This window comes from Neopelma chrysocephalum, unplaced genomic scaffold (assembly GCF_003984885.1).
Source record: "Neopelma chrysocephalum unplaced genomic scaffold, ASM398488v2 Primary Assembly neopelma1_26, whole genome shotgun sequence".
NCBI classification, from domain to species: Eukaryota; Metazoa; Chordata; class Aves; order Passeriformes; family Pipridae; genus Neopelma; species Neopelma chrysocephalum.
The window spans coordinates 22,620,505-22,639,568 of record NW_020897695.1 but is presented as its reverse complement, the minus strand read 5'-3'; the positions used below and the strand labels follow the sequence as shown (position 1 = coordinate 22,639,568).

Here is a 19,064-nt window from a genome sequence, read left to right as displayed (position 1 = left end):
TTAGTAGCATTTTGCTTTTCTGATTAGCTGGAAGTTAGGATTCACTGGATAGTGAAGTTTGAGAAGAGAGGCACGGTAGCATAAACTGTATAATTTTTAGAGCATGAAAGCCTAAGAAAATGGATGACTAAATAACATGCTAGTAAACTAACACCCTGGTTCCAGAGAGAAAAATCTTCTTCTGCTGACTTCAACAGAATGACACTGTGCTACATCAGTTCTCTCCTGTATACAAGAGTTATATATTTTTAATAGCCTTACGCTCCAATTTTGCACCTGCACTTAGTTTCACCCTCAGAATCTGGACACAGTTGACTGCTCTTCAGTATCTAACCATTGTACTGCTCTCTGAAACAATACATGCTCCGCTATTTGGGCACTGTGAATTGTACCTACAGTGGGATTCAACCGTAATTAGATACTCTTGAAGTTGCAGGCTGTTTCCTGGCCTCTGCTGTACTTGCTAAGTGTCTGCAAAGAGCTTATCAGAAGGTATGCTTATAACACAGCTTTGACAGTATTTAGCTGCGTCTGACTGCATTAATGGGAGAACTTCAGAGTCCAGGCAGGCATCAGACCCAAAGTACTGAGAGGCCCTTTCCAAAGTAATGGAAGTAATGGAAGTAGAAAAGTTGATCTCTGAACAGTGCTCTGAACTCCAAGCACTATGTCTCACGTGTAGTTGAAGAAGAAAGGGAAATAATATTTCATAAGCTTTCACTTTATTATGATGTCCTCATGTCATCTTTGCTTGAATGTGAAAAATTGATGTGTTGAGAGGGGTAGTATTATTTGAAAAAGCAATAACTCAGTGGTTAATGCATTGTATCCTTTAGACTATCCTTTGGATGTTACAGCTGCCTTTGGGGATGCTATTCTGCTATGCAGAATTCCATGCATGAACTTTTTAACATGGTCAACTTTTTTCTGTTGGCACACATGGTCTTTGCCTTTAATTACCAAACATTTTATCCCCTCCCCAAAAAAGATCAACTGTTGACAGCTACTAATAAAAATGTTATTTGTTCTATGGCATTTGAGACCTGAAGGATCAAGACAAAAATATGCAATGAGATCACAGGCAGCAGTTCTGCCAAGCTCTTCTAGTGGCATTTTGGCAATCTTGATCAGGCAGACTATGAAACAGCACGTAACTGAATTCAAAATACCCTGAGAGGCAAGTGGTACCCTATCCCCTGGACCATTTTCTCCATAACTTAAATGAATATCCTACCAGAAAATTTACTATGAAGTTCCTACAATGAAGAACATATGTCATAAATTTCCTGGATTAATGGGATATGACAGGAAACTTATCATAGAAAAGTGAAACTGAGTAGTGGCTGTCACTCCAAACTGGAAGTAACTAAACTCCCCATGAGGCAGCATCTATCAGTATTTTACAACTTCCCTTTTAAAGTAAATTGTCATTCATAAAGCAAACAAACACAGAACATTGAGCAATTATGTTTTAATATTTTGCAACTCAGTGTACTTTTCCTTAGCTTTGATCACATTTGTCATTAATCCTAATCTTCAACTCTTCTTTGCAAGTCCTGGAAAGCCCTTCCTGAAATAACAACCTTTCAGAGCCAAATGCAGAATGACTCAATTTTAGGCATTTTTAAAATCAGCACTTCTAGCTTATTTTCCCAAATTAGCAAGGACAACTTCACTTTTAATAAGCAACAAAAAACCAAGAACAAACCTGATCAAAACTCTTTAATTTCTATTTAATGCCTATGTTATTTCTTGTGGCTTGCTCTTAAATTGCCTGTCTCTTGCACTGTGTTTCCCTTTGCCTGTCTCACAACAGCTCTGCAGTCCTGTGACTCAGCCAGAGCAGCTGATGACAGTCCACGGACCCAGAACTCCTCAGCAGCAAAATGGATCACCTGAAAAGGTCATGTCAACCAACGAGCAAATGCATGGTGCTGCAGTCATAGCCTGTTTAATTAGTGCTTAAGATGTGCAACAGGCTTCAGAGCATTGCTTTGTCTTTACTGCAAGACAAAAAGGAGCTGGTTTCCTCTTAGAAAAATGAGGAACTTCTTTTACATTTTCTTCTTCCTTAAATCCTTAGAGATAATCAAAATAAAACCACCTTTTCAGCTTCATTAATATCTCTTCTTCCACATTATTCCCTGACATTCACTCACAGGAAGAGAAGAAATCATCAGAGACTGATTTCCTATCCCTTCCCTCTCCACCTTCCCTCCCTCTTTCTTTATTCCAAACTATCAAATTTACATGGGGCACTCTGCACAACAGTTTGACAAAAAAAATGTGCTTCACATAGAAAATTTCATTCTTTGCCTTAGTACGGAGTTAACAAGTTATTATTGTGATTTATATCAAGTAAAAAGGCAACACACAGGAGGGGAGAGCCTGGTCTCCATAGACCACTAAGTTATGTTACTAGAAGGGGATGATCCTGAAGTAATTTCCTCCAGTGTGTACCATGGAATCAAGCAAAAGTGAATTAAAAATATGAAACAAATACTCAAAGTTCATGCAAATGTAATCAGAATTAAACCCTAAATGTAGTTTTAGGGAACACACTGGGACTGCTTCCCTCCATAGGTGCATTGTTGCTAGGAGTCCACAGAGAAAGGGTAGGGTTGGACAGAGACAGGTATTATCTGCCCTCTTCCCCAAAGTCCTGTAGAACAACCCCCGTAGCATTGCCCACCTTTCCTCACACAATAAATTATTTTTCCTCCATTAGAAAGATAGGACCAAGGGAAGAATGAATTAGGCAGGTGCTACAGCTAAAGTTTTACCTCTCTCTTTGTATCATTTGTGCTGGATACCATTTTTTAATCCTGTGATACAGATAGTTGAAACCACTCAGGCAAACTCATCAATTCATCTTTAAGAAAGTCTTTAATAAACTACTTCTGCACTCCACAGCCTTGCAACCGATGCTAGTACCCAATTCCTTCTGCTGAAGACATTTTTCATAATATCACCTGTGGCTTTTGCGCAGGTCTAACACTGCCAGCAGACAACCAGCCTGTCCTTAGCAGGTAGAGCTAGTGGGCTTAATGCTACCCTCCTAAGTCAACAACACTACCCAACCTGGAGTCATCGATAAATGTCACCATTAGCCTCGTGGTGTTGAAGCCATTGCCCTTAATAAAAATGAGCTCCAGAGATGCTCCGAGAAATGCTACAGTAGCTTCATATCTGATAAGTGGATATCTATCCATGCTCTCTGCTGCCACATCTGTATGTGCATCTATAGCTACTTCCACTTTCTTCAGCTAATTTGCATCTACATTAGCTTAATATTGCTTTCCATGTGGCAGTGTATCAAGGGCTTACTGAAAACCACCTAATTTTATGGTGAAACGGTGTCTTCACAGTTGAAGACACATACGGACTCTCCCAAGGCCAAGTGCAGCTAAGTAAGCTTAAATCTTGTTCTTCTGAGAACACTAATGGTACCGAACTGTGCTCAATAGTCAAAAAGCACAGCTATACATCTTCCACCAGCTTCTGTAGCAGAACTCACAAAACCCAACCTCTTTTTTTCATCCAGTTTTTCAGTAGTAATCTGCATATTCTACCAGCAACAAGCACTCATTAGAGCCTTTGAACATGTTATTGTCTTGAGGAAAGCATGAAAGCTGTCAGACTACAAAAACAGATGCATTTTTCCTCCAAGGTTTCTTAGCCTGTGGGTATCATCCACCACCAAGACCTTCTGACAACAGTATGTAGAAGAGGAACCTCAGATAAAAAGGATATTCACTGAGATACCTGTATAAAAAGGGATGCTAGTTAGCAGTAAAACCCCATGCCTACTGCCTGAGACCACCTCTTTATTTGTAGTGATATTGTGTGCCCTGCTTTGTTCTTCATGCAGACCTGTAATTTCTTCTTCTCTCATCATTTCCTGAATTCTGGCATGTAAAAATCCTGGTGTTTGGAGTTCCCTCTTTGATCCACAACTGGCTTCTAAAACCATGAGTCTTGTAGACATTTATATTACAATCACTTTTTTTTCTAGAATTTTCATGCTCTAGTAAGGATCATACAAGACATACATTGGCTTAGATCTTGAAATGAAATCAGAAAACTGTTAATAAGGTCGTTTAAAAACGGCATCAGTTCTTTCCCCTTCTGAAGTTCATCTGGAATCAAACAACCTGTGAAACTACAATCACTAAGATGAACTTCAGTCTAAAACGCGAAACATAAGAGGAATGACATTTTAGGGCTGAAAGGAGGACGAGTGCTGGAGAGGCATGCTGTGACACAGTCAGGCACTGGGGAAACCAGCCAAGGAGGGTGACAATGGAAAGGATGGCTAAAATGCAGCAGGCACATTCACCATGATGAAAGGTGTCTCAGATGAGGGCCGAGAGGTGGCATCAGGGCAGATCACTCACCACAGCCTGCTCTGCTGGTTCAGCAGGCTCACCAGGGACAGCCTCCTTTTCCATAACAGCAGCAGGAGAAGGGGTTTCCTCGACCTTAAGTTCCCCAGGTGGTGCTTCTTCAGCCTCGGCCTTTTGTTATTGATTTTTAAGTAGACAGTGGAAAAATTGTTGAGGAGCACATGATAGTGGGAATGGAGGAGGAGAAAGGGAACTGTGCCTGGCACAGTACTGCTTCAGGCTCAATCTTACCGAGCTTTGCCCCTGGCAAAGGACAGCATCTAAAGGACATTTTCATCCTCCATGTTTGATATGTAAAATGTGCCAGTTTTACATCCCTCCCTCACAAGTAAAGAAAGCATAGCTTTCTGAGCTAGAGTAAGAGGTGATGGAAGGCACCCACAGTTTGCTCCAAAATGCTCCAGAAACTGACAGCAAGGCCAGAAGTTTAAACTGGCACCCATGTGTACCAACCCCGGTCTTCAAATATGAGTTTTCAAAATTATCTTCTACTCCCTAGTTCCGACTGCTCCTCGGAAAATACAGTCCCTCCTCCAGTGAAGGTAAGAAGCAATTAGCAGACACTCAAACAGTTTTTGTATGCACAAGGGCAAACACTAACTAAATTCTAGCAGTGTGAAAATCATCCCTGGTGTTTTATTAAAATGCATTTTCTCTTGAACTCTCAATCACCTAGAAGGCATCCATTTATCAACCCACCCTTAAAAGGGATTTCCACCCTTTTAAATTCTGGCCTCAGCTTGTTTTTGAGCAACAGGATCTATCAAATATCACCAGCCCTGAAACAAGTTCAGTTTTGCGGCAAAATAGCTCACAGCAGAAGTGCAATGTCCAATGGAAACATCACCTTGTGAAACATCACATGGACATACACGGGGAGAGCTCCAAGCAGTGCTCAGCATATTCCATTTATAAAGATGGCTGACTCAACCAGATAAAATAACCCCAATAGATTAATTTGCCATGAACAAACCGCTCAGCATAATATGGAGCTCAAAAGCAATTGTTTCGCAGTTGATAACAGGCAGCTGGCTAGAATGTGATGTCTCCTGTGAGACATGAAGGGATAGTTTCCATGAAATTCTTTAAAATACTAAAATCTCCTCCTGATATTTTTCAGGAAAAAACCCATAACCTCTCAATTCTTTACTCACATATACCTTAAGCAGACTAATTTTTAATTTAAATATTAAAATTTTTAAATTTTAATTTTACAGAGAAGTTTACCTATGCAAGACCTTCAGGATTTGGCGTAGCATAAAGAAGCATTCACTATATTGTACCAAGCTGTGCAAAAATCCCTCTGTGCAGTGTATAATTACAGCTCTAGAAAACTTTACAAAGAAGAAATAGGACTGAAATAAGAAACACAAAGTAGATTTATCCCAAGTAAGGTGACTAATGAGTTTCCTAAGATTTAATGGTGGAAGATTCTTTCAGGCTTAAAATCACAGGTCATGTTATAAAGCAGATTGCACTGATGTGCTTCAAGTCATTTGTTGACAAGCAGACTTCAGTCGAGCTACCACATTGCAGCTACAAGTAAAAATACTCTCACCATATTTAGTAACCATCATGAACACAAACACCACCAGAGGCGTTATACAAAAGCCACATTAAATAATATCGAATATCACTCTGCTGCTATTAAGTAACTATAGCACTCACCCAGCAATGCTGCTATTCACATCCTTACTTCAGGCTAACCAAAGATTTTAAGAGGAGCTAAGAAACTGCCCAGGTGCGATGACTTTCAAAAAGATTGTCCAGTCAGAAGCAGATCATTCCCACTATTAATATGTGGTGAGTGGGTAAAACTACAGCAATATTGTAGATATTTAAACAGTCATCACGTACTATCACCTTCTTGCTCTACATTGGACCATAGTATTTATTCTTGTAATTTCTTAAATGCAATAAATGAACAAACGGTTTAATTACATCTTTTTAAAGTAAATATATCTTAGAATATTCTGTTGTTTTTTTTTTCTTTTGCTCTGTGCTATCCTTGTAAAAGATTGGTTCAGTGAGTATGGATTTAGAAACTACAATCATATCACCCACCAGCTCTTCCAGGTAGAAGAGTTGTATAAGCTTTTGTGATTTAAAGGATGGAAAGCACACAAAAAAGAGAAAATCTCTTTGCCCAAAGGAAGAATAAAAAATGCCTTTTTTTATAAGGCATTTAAAAAGTAACCAAAAGCCACCACTTACCAAAGGCTCTGTCACATTCTCACTTGATTGCACTGTCAATACAGACATATCCTAGATATAGAAATGAAAAACAAATGCAAAAAGTATTTGAGACAGCATATTTGTAGATGTCTCTCAAAGTACATTCACACTGAATAAGATGACAAATACAACCTAACTAATAATTATTTGTAATACTTACTTAGATTATCTAAGTACTATTAATATTAAAGACATTCTCTTTTCAGTTATATTCAATTATATTCAATCCTTCTAAACTAAGAAGTTTTTCACCTCACTAGAGGCAGTGAAAAACCCTTCATTAAATATATGTGATTTGCAAGGACTTTGTTTCAGGTACAATGCAATTTCCAGCTGTGAAACTTTTTGCAGACAACACATGGCTGTGCTTGGAGATTACACTAGCTCTAAGCTATTTTCATATGTTCTTGATTCTGGGCTTTTATTTGAACAATAACTAGAGTTAGAATTTTACCTGCATTAAGGAAGTAGAAATATGGAGGTGTTTTCCAACACCTCGCTCATTCAGAACCAATTAATTTGCAAAATATTGCTGGGCCAAATTATTTTCCTACTGCAGTGGGGGCAGTAGATATTTATTTCCTCCAGACCAACATTTTGCCTTAATTACTAGAGGTTGTGCTTTGTGCTTTTCCCCCTCCTTCCAGATCCTTTACTAAACCAAATGTCCTGGAGCAGACTGTTAAGCACTGGAAGATTCATTTCTGTCCTTGTATAAGCTGAATCTTTTTGTGTGCTTTTAAAATATGGTGTACAGCGTGTGCTGTGGATAAGCCAGTCTCTAAAAGGATGCTGGAAAACAATGAGGTCCCAGGTTATCCACCTGAAATTTGGGATCTTGACACAGGCCTGAAATTTGAAAGCATAAACATGGTGTCTTCATGTGCTGTATCTCTGTGATGGGTAAGACAGTCTCACTATCAGCACAGCAGCAAACAAATACTTTACATTTAACTTTGAGAGTAAAATATATCCTAACTGAAAGTAAAGATGGAGGAAAACCCCCCCCCATTATATATATACATACAGAATCACTGAAACTATGTGAAACTGGGGAAACCATTCTTTACAGGATTTGGGGATTGTGAGAAAAATTAGAAAAAGAGCACAATAAAAACGCTAAATCAGTCCTTTTAGGAGGAAAAAAATCCATCCCAGAAAGGTAGTCAGGTTTTTTGCTATTAAATTCAGTGAGGCCAAGAGTCCTAAGAATATTAGAATCATTCTAGTAACATCTAAGCAGAATTTCTGAGAACAGACAAGGTCTGGATTTGAGACAGTATGATACTGCTATGCAGCTTGTCTGTAGAACAGACTTCCTGAAATTGTATAGCCATTTCTAATCCCCTCCTAATAGCACAGAAAAAAAATTATCTTAACACCTGTTTATTTCTTACCTGTGCAAATCCATTAAATGCTGTGGTGGATGCCTAAGTAGAAGTGAAGATCAGAACAAATTATCATTTGTTTACTAGATCAGAACATGAGTCAAAACATTTTTATTTGCAAAATAAAAATGTAGGCCAGACATAAAAAAAAAAAAAAAGGGTATGGCAGCAACAAATTTGTCAACCGTGCTATTTTACAACAGGCATCACAGGTTTAAAGAAAACAACAAAAAGAAAGAGAAAAAGCAGAGTCACTTAAGCATTTTTACAAAACAATAATAAAAAAAGACTAGGTGCATTTAAAGATATACAGATAAAACACAAAAGCTGCGAGACACAATGTGCCTTCACAGTTCAAAGCTTCATTCACCATTTTGAAATGTGTTTTTGTCAGCCTGCTTCATTACATGGCTGAAGGGCACCACACTATGAACAGTTGCATGGCAATTTTTCAAAAAAAGAATAGCACAGGCTTAGGAAGGGCAGTGGGAAACACACAAATGGAATGTTTTTAAACGACAAGGTTATGCATGGCCTAAGGAACTCTTTGTCTAGACTAGGCTACACACTGGGGTAGGTACCTCTTCTTTATCAGCCTCAATTTCCTGGTACAACAATCCATATCTCCGGTTAGCAATTTCATCTTCAGATAAATCTGAGTTGTTGGTCTCATTGTCTTTAGGACTAGTTGAACTCTCGGTGCTAGCATTTCTGGAATTTCCCATTTGAAACAGAGCCAAGGGTCTAGCTATCTCCTTGCTCAGTCCAGGATTGTTAATGCCTGCCTGCTCCCCAGGATGACCTTGTTTTACTGGTGTCTCCTGAATTTTATTGCCCGTGCTTGCACCTATTTCTCCCCAGCTGTTATCAGTACCTCCTAAGTCCTGCGTAGACCATTTATTACTAATGCCCAACCAAATATTTTCCATGTTACCTTCCTCTGAGTCTTGCTGTTTGGGGAAAAAGGGCCAATTATCCAGTCCATTGGCTTGGCTATCTGACAGATTAGAAAAACCCCAGGAATCATTAGTAACTGTTGGATCCCAGTTTGCCTGCCAGGGATCTGTTTCCAAGGCTTCAGGAACACCACTGCCACTAGGATGCTCTTCAGCGACTGCTGCTGCTGCTCTACCTGTCACTTGGTCTTCTGCATTATCTAGGCAAGGATTACCACAGCTTGTGCTAGCAGCATCGGCTGTCTTGGGCTGCAATGCCCAAGACATTTGGGCATGTTCAGCAGCAGCTTGACCTTCAGTACCAGTACTACCATTTGGGAGGTGGATGATGCTATTGTCTTCAGTTCCTTTACCAGACTCTTCTGCACTGAATAATTCAGCATGACACAGATTGCTCACAGTATCTGTAGAGTACTTTCCTGTGTCATCAGTTATCTGTAGGTCAACACATGCCCTCATGTTTATACACTCTATGGATGTAATCTCTCCAGTGTCACTGTCAGTTTGGTCTAAGGCATCCTCAGATGTTCTTTCATGGTCCTGATCCCAGATACCAAGGATTCTCTCAGGTTCAGTGCCAGTGCTTTCTATAGTTTTACAGTTGTACACTACTATTTTGTCCCCGCTGTCCAGCCCTGTGCTCAACAATGGTATTTCTCCATCTGTCTCCTCAGTGACATTGACCTGTTTGAATTCTTCTTCTCTAGGGTTTTCTAGGTTAGCACCACTAGCTCTCCCAGTATCCCCATCATTATCTTCAAGCGCATGTAAATTTTCTACCTCTGTGCTGACTAAAATTTCAAGATCTGATTTTGCTAAACCCTTATGAAGTTCTGCCTCCCTGTTTCCTTTGGTTTCACAACCCTGCTCTTCCAGTTCCTCTGTACCTTCTACATCCTTGTAGTTAGCTCTGGTCTCTACCTTTTCACTTGGCTTGACACCTGCCCACTCGTCTTCCTCACGCTCTTCCTCTGCCTTTTGCACATCACATGGGAGGGGTTCATCCAACAAGCTATCAGTTCCCAGGATGGGTGTCTCAAAACTGGTTATGTTCTCTAACGGCTGATTGGTCACCACATCTTCCCACAGGACATTTTTGGCATCCAACTGGTCCTCCAGTGAAGTCCTCTGGTTTTCGTTTACAGAAGCTGACCCTGGTGCAGCATCCTTCTGCTCACCTACTGCAGGCCAAACACTAGTAGGCAGAGTACCCATGGATTGGCTTGAGGTTTGCTCTGCCCCATGAAAAAGCAAAGAACTGCCTGCAGTAATTTCCTGGCTGACACTGGGTGTGCTAACATCTAGGCCCCAGCTGAGTGAACCTAGATTAGTTTGAGATCTGTTAACATCTTCTGATGACCCACTGTTTGGGGTTTCCTCCATGACCAGGTTACACAGGGAAAGACTTTTTGAAGAGTCAGGCTTTAAGCAGACAGAAAAGCAAAGAAAAAACACAAGATGAAAAAGATAAAGGCGGACTTGATGAGAAAACACAAAATTTATATTTTACAGGAGCAAATTTAATTTAAAGAATGAAGTGATTAAATTAAGCCATTTAAGGAAAAGCTATGTGGTTTGTAACATTTGGAGGCAATAGATTATAATGCAAAAGAGCAGCACTGATAGACAAAACCAGAAAACTATATATTACATCACACTGATTAAGCATGTCTCTAGAGTGGTTGCAGTTTTGGGGGGAGGTTTGCTTACCGGCTGCACCAATTCACTGCTTGTCTGTATAGAATAAAGTCATACATATAAAGTCATGAATATAAAGATATATGTATAAATATATACATATACAGAAAAGAAGACCATAATGTACTTTGTTACAGCAGCAGTTCATTAATTAGCAGTTCTCTAACCAGGAGTTACCAGTGTGGGGAAGGACCAGCAGGTTCTTTCCTGCCACTCCACAGAAGACTAATCCCAGGCCCTTGAATTTTAACCCTCTGCATTACATTATTAAAAAAGTCACATCTTGCTTTCCTTGCTTTCCTCTGTGAACCACTGACATTTTTATTGCAGGAATCCTATTACATCTCTATTGAAAAGAGAAGTTGCTCTGTGAGACAGTGACAAGGAAGGAAGCAATGCAAGTAGTGGTGGGGCTTACTTGTATTTACACTCAGGCATCACTGCATCACTCAGGCAAGAGAGAGGACCCTGAGCATGCAGCTCTGATTCTCCATTATCTTGTAGAGGCATTTACATCCACACAGAGTAAGGCATTGAGTCACAAACCTGCTGTCTACATTGCCACTTTGAACAGACACAAATGTTCCCAGGAAGTTCAACAACTACTATGCACTCAACTTATTAAGAGAAACTTTGTAATGAGTATCCCTAATTTCAAACATTTAGCTGTGAAGTCCACTACTCTTTTTTTTAAACTAGAGCAAAGATGAAAAATAATTACAATTTAGAATACTTACACAATATTAAAATATTATAAATAAAACTGTGCAAAAAGAAGACATTGTTAAAGCTATCTAATGTAAGTTTAGAGCAATACATTCACAACACTTCTGGATATTTTAGCTGGTCTAGATATTTGCAGCCTTGAAATTCTGGGTAGTCTACATATGTGATTTTTTTTTCAGGCTTTATTTAACCTGACTCAATAGAAAGAGACGAACATTTAATATACATCACATATGGTATTTGTTCACAAAGCAGTGCTGCAAATCTTAATATATGACAAGTATTCACAGATTTCTGCGCTGGCTGAAGCTACAAAAGGTCAAAAATGAATGTACCAGGCTCCATGTCAAGTCAACCCAGCTAATTCCACAACATAAAGTCAGAAGAAAGCTCACAAAAATGAGTTGTTTCCTTCCTGCAGATCATTGTACCTGATTTGGCACGAGGAGGAAGAAGGAAGGATTCATACAGTTTCCTACAGTAGCAGTTTTTTTTGTGAATAAGTCCAGTTCACTGTATGCCCACAAACAAAATTCTCACTTCCTTCCTGAATTTTGAGAAAATGGTTGTCCACTGGGTTAAAGTCCTGAGGAACTACACCTTCAGGTAATTAAATCAAGTGATTAACATCCATTATTACATTCTAATACCTGTAATTCAGGCATAGTAAAAGCAACACACTTAGCTATAATGATTGAGAATTTTATTAGCCTAGATTACTGACATCACTTAGGTTTTGTAGGCCAAGCAACAGTGGCTTCATATACTTGAAAGTATCATTCTCCATAAATTCTTTATCTTGTTTTTTGGTAAAAGCATTGTAAATCTGACTTTAGGTTGTTACAAAATCAGAGGCATGGAAATATATATGTCAGGCTTACCGTCCATAGATCCCATGGTAATGTCTGAAAAAAGGAGTGGATAAAAGAGGCTGTGAGAAAAATATCATTCATACACTGTATATCCAAACACTGTGCATTAACTAAGAAGATAATACTTATTTATATGCATATTTATAATACATACATATTTTATATATTAGCACATGCGTGCACATCTGTGTGCATATATCTGCATAATACTCTTCTCGGCTATACAGGATGGGCAGTATGCAATGCATTGTGTTATTTCCTATTTAAAAGTAGTTGTTGCTTTCCAGCAAACTCACATTGTCACGTGCACGAGTAACGGCCAGATTCTGAGCTGGTGACTGAATGACTTTCAACATGTACAGGAGCCTCTGCAAGGTGTCAGCTTTAACGAGCTTACATAGGTCAGGTTTTCTAGCCAGTAAAAAAATGACCCAACAATCCACTGGTAAGTGTTTTTTCTCACTACTCTGGCACCAGAAAGGAAAACGGTATACTTTTGGGGAAAAAAAACAAGAAAGTTAACCAATATTTTCTTTTTGTCCAATTGGTTAATGTTAGTGACCTTTTAACAGAAGAGCTAAATAGACAGATGAAAGAAAAGCAGCAGACTTCATACCAAGTATTTATATCCTACCACATAAGAAGGAGCTCTGCTGGTTGGCCACAAAAGCTGTCTGAGATGCTTCAAAATGTATCTACTATATTCACACCTAGATTAAAGCCCACAAACCCTCAAAACCTAAAGATATTCATAAAGTAAAATGTGAAATTAAAACATTTGCAAATGTTGAATGTGACATCTAACATTAGCGTGAGAGAAAGGATTGGTGCATTTAGCTTCTTTTCTTCCCTGCTTCATATTTTATAAGGACAGAATGGTTCTCTGAACAACTTCTGCTTTGATGAGCAAAAGACACAGTAATAATTCACTACTCAGATTTACAGCATATTAACATCAAGAGCCATTTCACATTCATTTTAAATTGGTTTAAGTCCAGGTATGTGCTGCTTCTGCAGATGTAATTCAAAAGTGTATGTTCTTACTTTGCTGTAATGTTATTAGCTGAGCATTCCAGCTTTAAGGAAAAACGACAGGTCTGTTCTTAAAGCGCTAAATGGTACAAACCCTAAATGTCTAACTAACTTCCATGAAAGGAGAGATTGCTCATTTTCCATTTTTTCATTTTCCTTTCAACTTTGAGCATGAGGGGGAAGGAATAAACTGAGGAAAGGTGAGACAGAGCACAGCTAGAAAAAGGAGAAGAGGGCCAGGCAGGTTTAGAAAGGTCACTTCCGAAGCAGCCATAGAAACAGAAAAGTAATCGAGGAAGGGCACGCCAGGGCTCAGTTACTGTGGTTTGATCACCCTGGCAGAGCAGTGGAGGGAGGTAATTAATTAAATTATTAATAGAGAAGTCACACCAGGTCTCCCAAGGCATCATGCACAGATGACTACTCCTGTCTTCACATCACTTCTTCAGAAGTTTGCTGAATGGAAAATATCCATGACTGAGGCAAAAGCTACACACACACAAAATATATACACACCACTTAATCTCTGCTTAATCTCTCTACAAGCACAGGCTCTCCAAAGTCTGCAACCACAGGTTTCATTCTGTCTATGCTGCCACAGCACTGACCCTGTCAAATCCAGTGAGTCCAAGACCCAGACACAGGGCTGTCTTCCCTTCTAAAAACACGGTGCTTTGACTCATTCATATGCTTTTGTGGATGCAGACCATCCTTTCTCATATACATACATTATGGGGAAAGGTGAAAGAAGAGGAGAGACTGAAGGGGCTCAGTGAATGCTTCCTATGTACCTAGATGAAAACTTACAATGTACTTTTCTATACAGAATTATATGGTGCAGTTGAATCTAAAATAACTGTTTTTCACTAAACTAATAAACTCTTCTACAATCTGTACAATATGATGTCAGAACAAATGTGTTCTGTCACAAAAGTTAAATATCTTTCGTTTAACAATCCCACTGCTCAAATAAGCATTATTACAAAACAAGCTGAAAGGGTAGTTAGCAAAGCTACACCTAGAGTTTTTTTGTCACTGGTGAATGCCAAGGAATTTCATTCTCCTTCCCCATCCTCTTCCCTGTTTAGAGGGGGAAAAAAACCCCCAAGTAAAATGCAAAAAGCTTCTGCTAGAATGAAGCACTTCTAGCAAATCTCAGTGAGAAATTTCAGATAGCATTTGGAATGCTGACAATGCATCATTTTTCTGATAGTGCATATCCCATGAGAGATCACTACAGACCTCATTACATAACTAGCACTGCACACCAAGTAAGAAATTAATTAACTGAGGAAGAGATCAGCAGAGAATCAGGACTATCTCAGCCCTAAACCTGCTTGTCTTCTCACTCCTTTCCCAATGCTGCACTCCTGAACAGCTGATTAGTCCTCTCACGTCTCACAGAACAAGCCAGATTAGTGATAGCCACAGGGATAATAGGTCTTGCTAATGATGTATTAATATTGTTTCTTTGAGTACAAGACGGATACAGATATGCTGGCCAGGAGATCTTCCCCACTTTACTATCTGCCCTCTGGGCAGTGAGGGTGAATTCTGGACTTTAAAACAGCAGGTCCTGTAGGGTAAGCCAATGAATACCAGCAACTTGATATATCAGCCTTTTTTATTAATTTTCATCTTTTTTTTCCCTTTTTTTTTTCATATTGCTGCAAGAAACTACCATGGCAAATATTACTACTAAATGCAGAATTTCTATAACACAACATTCTACGAGGAAACACCCTATTCCATATCCTCAATTTCCTTAAGGTTAGGTCTAAAACAGATTTATAGCAAAACCACTCAGATCATTCCACTGCCTGGTACAGAAACTCCATCACAGCAAAGCAATTGCGTGCTGACTCCACGAGACCTAGGTCCCCCGAGGCATCTCTTCAGACATGAAGAATCAAGGCCAGGTCAGAAAAGTTGTCAGAAAAACAAGCACTGGAGAATTATAATGTTTGCACTAAGAGTTATTCTATAGATGGAAAATAACAGCATGCCAAAGTCCAGGCCAAGGTACCAGCAACCATTCTCATTGGCAGACATCTCATTTTACCACCTGACAATTTACTCTCATTCCAGTACATCATCAAGTACAGGATTACTGAGGGGGAAATATAGATGGCTGAATAGAGCCTCTCAGAAAAATAAAGTTTTTCAGACACTGCAGATACACTGTTAATACACAAGGCAAATCTTTGCTACCAAACACAGCATGTTGTATTCACGTGCTTTGCCTACCTCAAGGCAAAGAGATACCTGAGACATGGGTGAATGACTAACTCCTGTTGGTACAACTTCTGGCTTGAAAGGGTCAAAGTCCAAATCTAGCAAAGATTCCTCTTTCTTAGCTTCGGGTACTTCGTTCTGTTAGAAGAGAAACATAATTCTTGAAAAACTTATCTTTCAAAAACTTCCCTGAGCAGTAAAATATTAAGAGGCGCAAGAAGAAAGTAATTATATCACAGACTTACTAGCTGTTGTGCATGCCAGGAGGGGAGGAAGCTCTGAAGATTTTCCTGAGCTTTAGTATAAGTTTTAATTTTAGGAGATTCACTCTTATATGCCTTCAATTTCTCTGTAGTACAGTTTTGCCTTTCCAGCCTAAACAATCACAATCCTTTCAAAAAAGTGCTGAGTGTACACTATTTGACTGTGAAGGTCCTTTTAAAGTGCTTTGAGACAGACACCAAAGCTAAAGACTACATAAATGGCACGCAGTGTTCATACATTCTAATAAGTGAATCTTCCCCCAACACAAACATTAATAAAAAGCCAATACAGAAGGATATAAATGCCTTCGAATTAAATTTCAATTCTGAACATGAACACCTACTTACATTTAATGCTGCCCTTAGCTCTAAACTTTAGGAAATATCTCTTTAGGACAGTGAGGCACTGGAACAGGTTGCCCAAAGAAGTGTGGATGACCCATCCCTAGAAGTGTTCAAGGCCAGGTTGGATGGGGCTCTGAGTAACCTGGATAAGTGAAAGGTGTCCTTGCCCACAGCAGGCGGGTTGAAACTAGAGGATTTTTAAGGTCTCTTCTAACCCCTTCCAACCCAAACCATTCTATGATTCTGTGATATGCTCTCACTAAACTGGATTACATGGCAGAGTCTTTTTTTGTTAGCAATTAATAAATTAGCCAAGGCCTCTGAGGTCAACAGAAATATATATATTTTGTTTCAATGGGATATAGGTCTTTCCTGCTGTAAAGTAACCTGAACAATTAGTGTGCTTCAACGTAAAATATTAATTAGCTTGAAACTGTAGCTGAGACGCAATTATCACTAATTATAAATATTCTAGGTAAGCATCTTAGTCTTGGTAATGAGGCTGGTACTGCCTACTGCTAGTTGTTCAGTGTTTATTAAATAGTGGGAGAAGCTTGTACAACAGGGCAAGTCTGCAACAACAGGGCAGTAAACCAATAAAATTAGGAGATAATAATAATAATGATGATGATGACAATGATAGTAAAATAAATGAACAAAGCCTTTCTATTATTAAAACACTTAAGAATATAAACTTTCCAAATTAGTTTTACTATTGGTAAACAGATGTTCGAAGTTAGGTAATTAATGGCTTCCATTATGCCACAAAACACCCAAGCTCTCTGTGTCACCTACAAACATGGTCAAAATAGCTCCTCAGCCCCCGTGTTAGGAATGACAGAGTAACCTGGAACTCTTCAATCTGGAAGAGGTGTGCTAGGGATGATATGAGCAGGGTCTATACAAGCGTGAGAGGCACAGGGGTTTGGCTGCTCCCTGATTCTTCCAAAGCAGGAAGGCTGATGGCAGCAAAGTTGATGGGGACAGATGCAGAATAAAGAAAAGGTGGTGGTGCTCCATGTGGCACAGAGTTCAGCTGGGGATCTTCTTGTCTTCAGGCAGTGTGAATGTGAAAAATGTACACATGCTGAAAGACTGAATACATTTGTGCCAAAATAGTCTGTTGAGGCTTACTAAATACGTAAAAATCATGTTGAAGAAGCCTCTGAGTTGCAAATGACCGGAGGCTGGGAGAATATAGTAGAAGGGCATGTCAAGAGTACCAACTTTGCTTGCCTTTTTTTATCTTCTTCCCTTGGCCTCTGCTTTTGGCCACAAGTGATGAGGGATAACTGCTCTGACAAACTGAAGCCAGTGTGATAGTGTAGTACTTAAAAAGTCAAACCCACCATTCCCCCCAGTAACCCTCATTATATTCATTCTGACATGCCTTCCATCCAGTGCATTTAGACTTCATCACATACACCCTCGGGGCACTAATGCTCATATGTTCATACACCCTGATGAAACAACACAGCATTTGCTGACATATAGTCAGAAATGGATGGAGACAGAAATGTTAATTATCTTTCAATGAGGTCTGAGAAAGAAGTTGCTACTTTTGAGGACTGAATCCGATGAACAGGAGTCTTACTTAGGCCATGCATGATGACAGGTAAGGTATCTGTAGTGACAGGGTACTGACTACAAAAATTAACATCACCCATAACCCTCAGAACAACATGAAGAGAACACTTCTCTTTAGCGACAGAGGCCCAAATAAGAGTACCTAAGGTACCACATTACATGGAGATGTAGGAGAAACAGGAACCTCGGGAAATCCCTCAATAAGGGAAAAAGCTGTGTCAGGGAGGTCTGCCAAACATGCTGTATTTATTCCACCATAGCATGACAAAGCATGAATAAATGAAACATTTGAAAGAGGTGGCTGTGGAAGAAGCAAGGTTGTACACCTGAGAGGTATGTGCAAGGAATGGAGAAGGCACAAGAAACCTGCAGCAAGTACCAGAACTGCTACCCCCTCTCTGCACACAGTCTGTACAACCTTTAAAATAGCCTTAGCAGTTCCCTTCAGAGGTGCCTGACAGACTCAGACATGTTAAGTATCTGTAGAGGGCATATAGAGGCCTACAATGTCCAAGCTAGTAACTGGACTCTAGGGAGAAATGTGAAGAAAATGAAAAAAAACCAAGGAACACTCATTTCCAAATGACTCTTTCATCCAGTCAACCAGATATCTCATCTTCTCACCTCTTTCCTTTATTTAGCAGTAATTAAATCCATTCTTGACAATGAATAACCTGGACATGTGAGTTTCTTTGTTGAATCAGTGCAAAAATATTCAACAGCATCAAGCAGAACTGTCTTTCAGCATCTTGCACAACAGCAAATGCATTAGTATTGCTTGGTAAAGAAGGAGGAACAACAACAATTACAGAATATTTATGTTGCAGAGAAGAAAAGTGTTCTGCCTGTTTGTAATCTGCTCTGAAACATTGGATTAAAGCAGCAAAGTTCTATTCTTCAGCCTGTTGGGTTTGTGTCTCTGCATGAGCACTGTCTGGGACACCAATGGTGGTCCTTTGGGAAGTCCCGCACCATTAGTGGGCTCTGCAGGCTTAAGCGTTCTTCCATACTGCCCAACAAGGGCTTTGGGAGTATAGGAGAAGCCATAAGCACCAAGAGGAATCAGTCCATGTTTCCTGTGGATTTCATGCTATATATTTTCAATAACTGGTTCTCTTACAGAAGGATTCAAAATCTATACATCATTTTATTTGGGTATGTCTGTACATACTCAGGGATCTCAGATACACTAAGGATGCTTTAGTGATGGGGGTGGGTTTTGTGGGGAGAGATGTGCAGATGATTCACGAGAAGGTGGCCAGGGAATGAATAGGTCATTCCCAAGTCATTGACTGCAGAGGAGGGAAGGACATAAATTACT

The 19,064-nt window shown here is 39.5% G+C and overlaps 2 protein-coding genes across 2 annotated transcripts in view; both read right to left on the bottom strand.

Moving 5' to 3' along the window:
* LOC113964071 (amphiphysin) overlaps nucleotides 1-19,064 on the bottom strand; it is a 112,960-nt gene that overhangs the window by 13,284 nt on the left and 80,612 nt on the right. The window contains exons 12-17 of the mRNA XM_027675883.1: nucleotides 15,579-15,686; nucleotides 12,291-12,314; nucleotides 10,696-10,719; nucleotides 8,039-8,071; nucleotides 6,621-6,671; nucleotides 4,398-4,517 (exon numbers count right to left, since the gene is read on the bottom strand). Of these exons, the coding sequence (XP_027531684.1) occupies nucleotides 4,398-4,517; nucleotides 6,621-6,671; nucleotides 8,039-8,071; nucleotides 10,696-10,719; nucleotides 12,291-12,314; nucleotides 15,579-15,686 (360 nt within the window). The remainder of the gene's footprint in view (nucleotides 1-4,397; nucleotides 4,518-6,620; nucleotides 6,672-8,038; nucleotides 8,072-10,695; nucleotides 10,720-12,290; nucleotides 12,315-15,578; nucleotides 15,687-19,064) is intronic.
* LOC113964072 lies at nucleotides 8,128-10,473 on the bottom strand. The gene is made up of 2 exons (XM_027675884.1): nucleotides 9,162-10,473; nucleotides 8,128-9,026 (listed from the first exon to the last, which is right to left on the bottom strand). The coding sequence occupies exons 1-2, from the start codon at nucleotides 10,366-10,368 to the stop codon at nucleotides 8,581-8,583; spliced, it is 1,653 nt and encodes a 550-aa protein (XP_027531685.1). The 5' UTR covers nucleotides 10,369-10,473; the 3' UTR covers nucleotides 8,128-8,580.

Coding starts and splice junctions, on each gene's coding strand:
- LOC113964072 (XM_027675884.1), bottom strand. CDS start 10,368: ATGGAGGAAACCCCAAACAGTGGGTCATCAGAAGATGTTAACAGATCT. Junction 9,027..9,161: donor TGCAGAAGACCAAGTGACAG/GTAGAGCAGCAG, acceptor CTAATCTGTCAG/ATAGCCAAGCCAATGGACTG.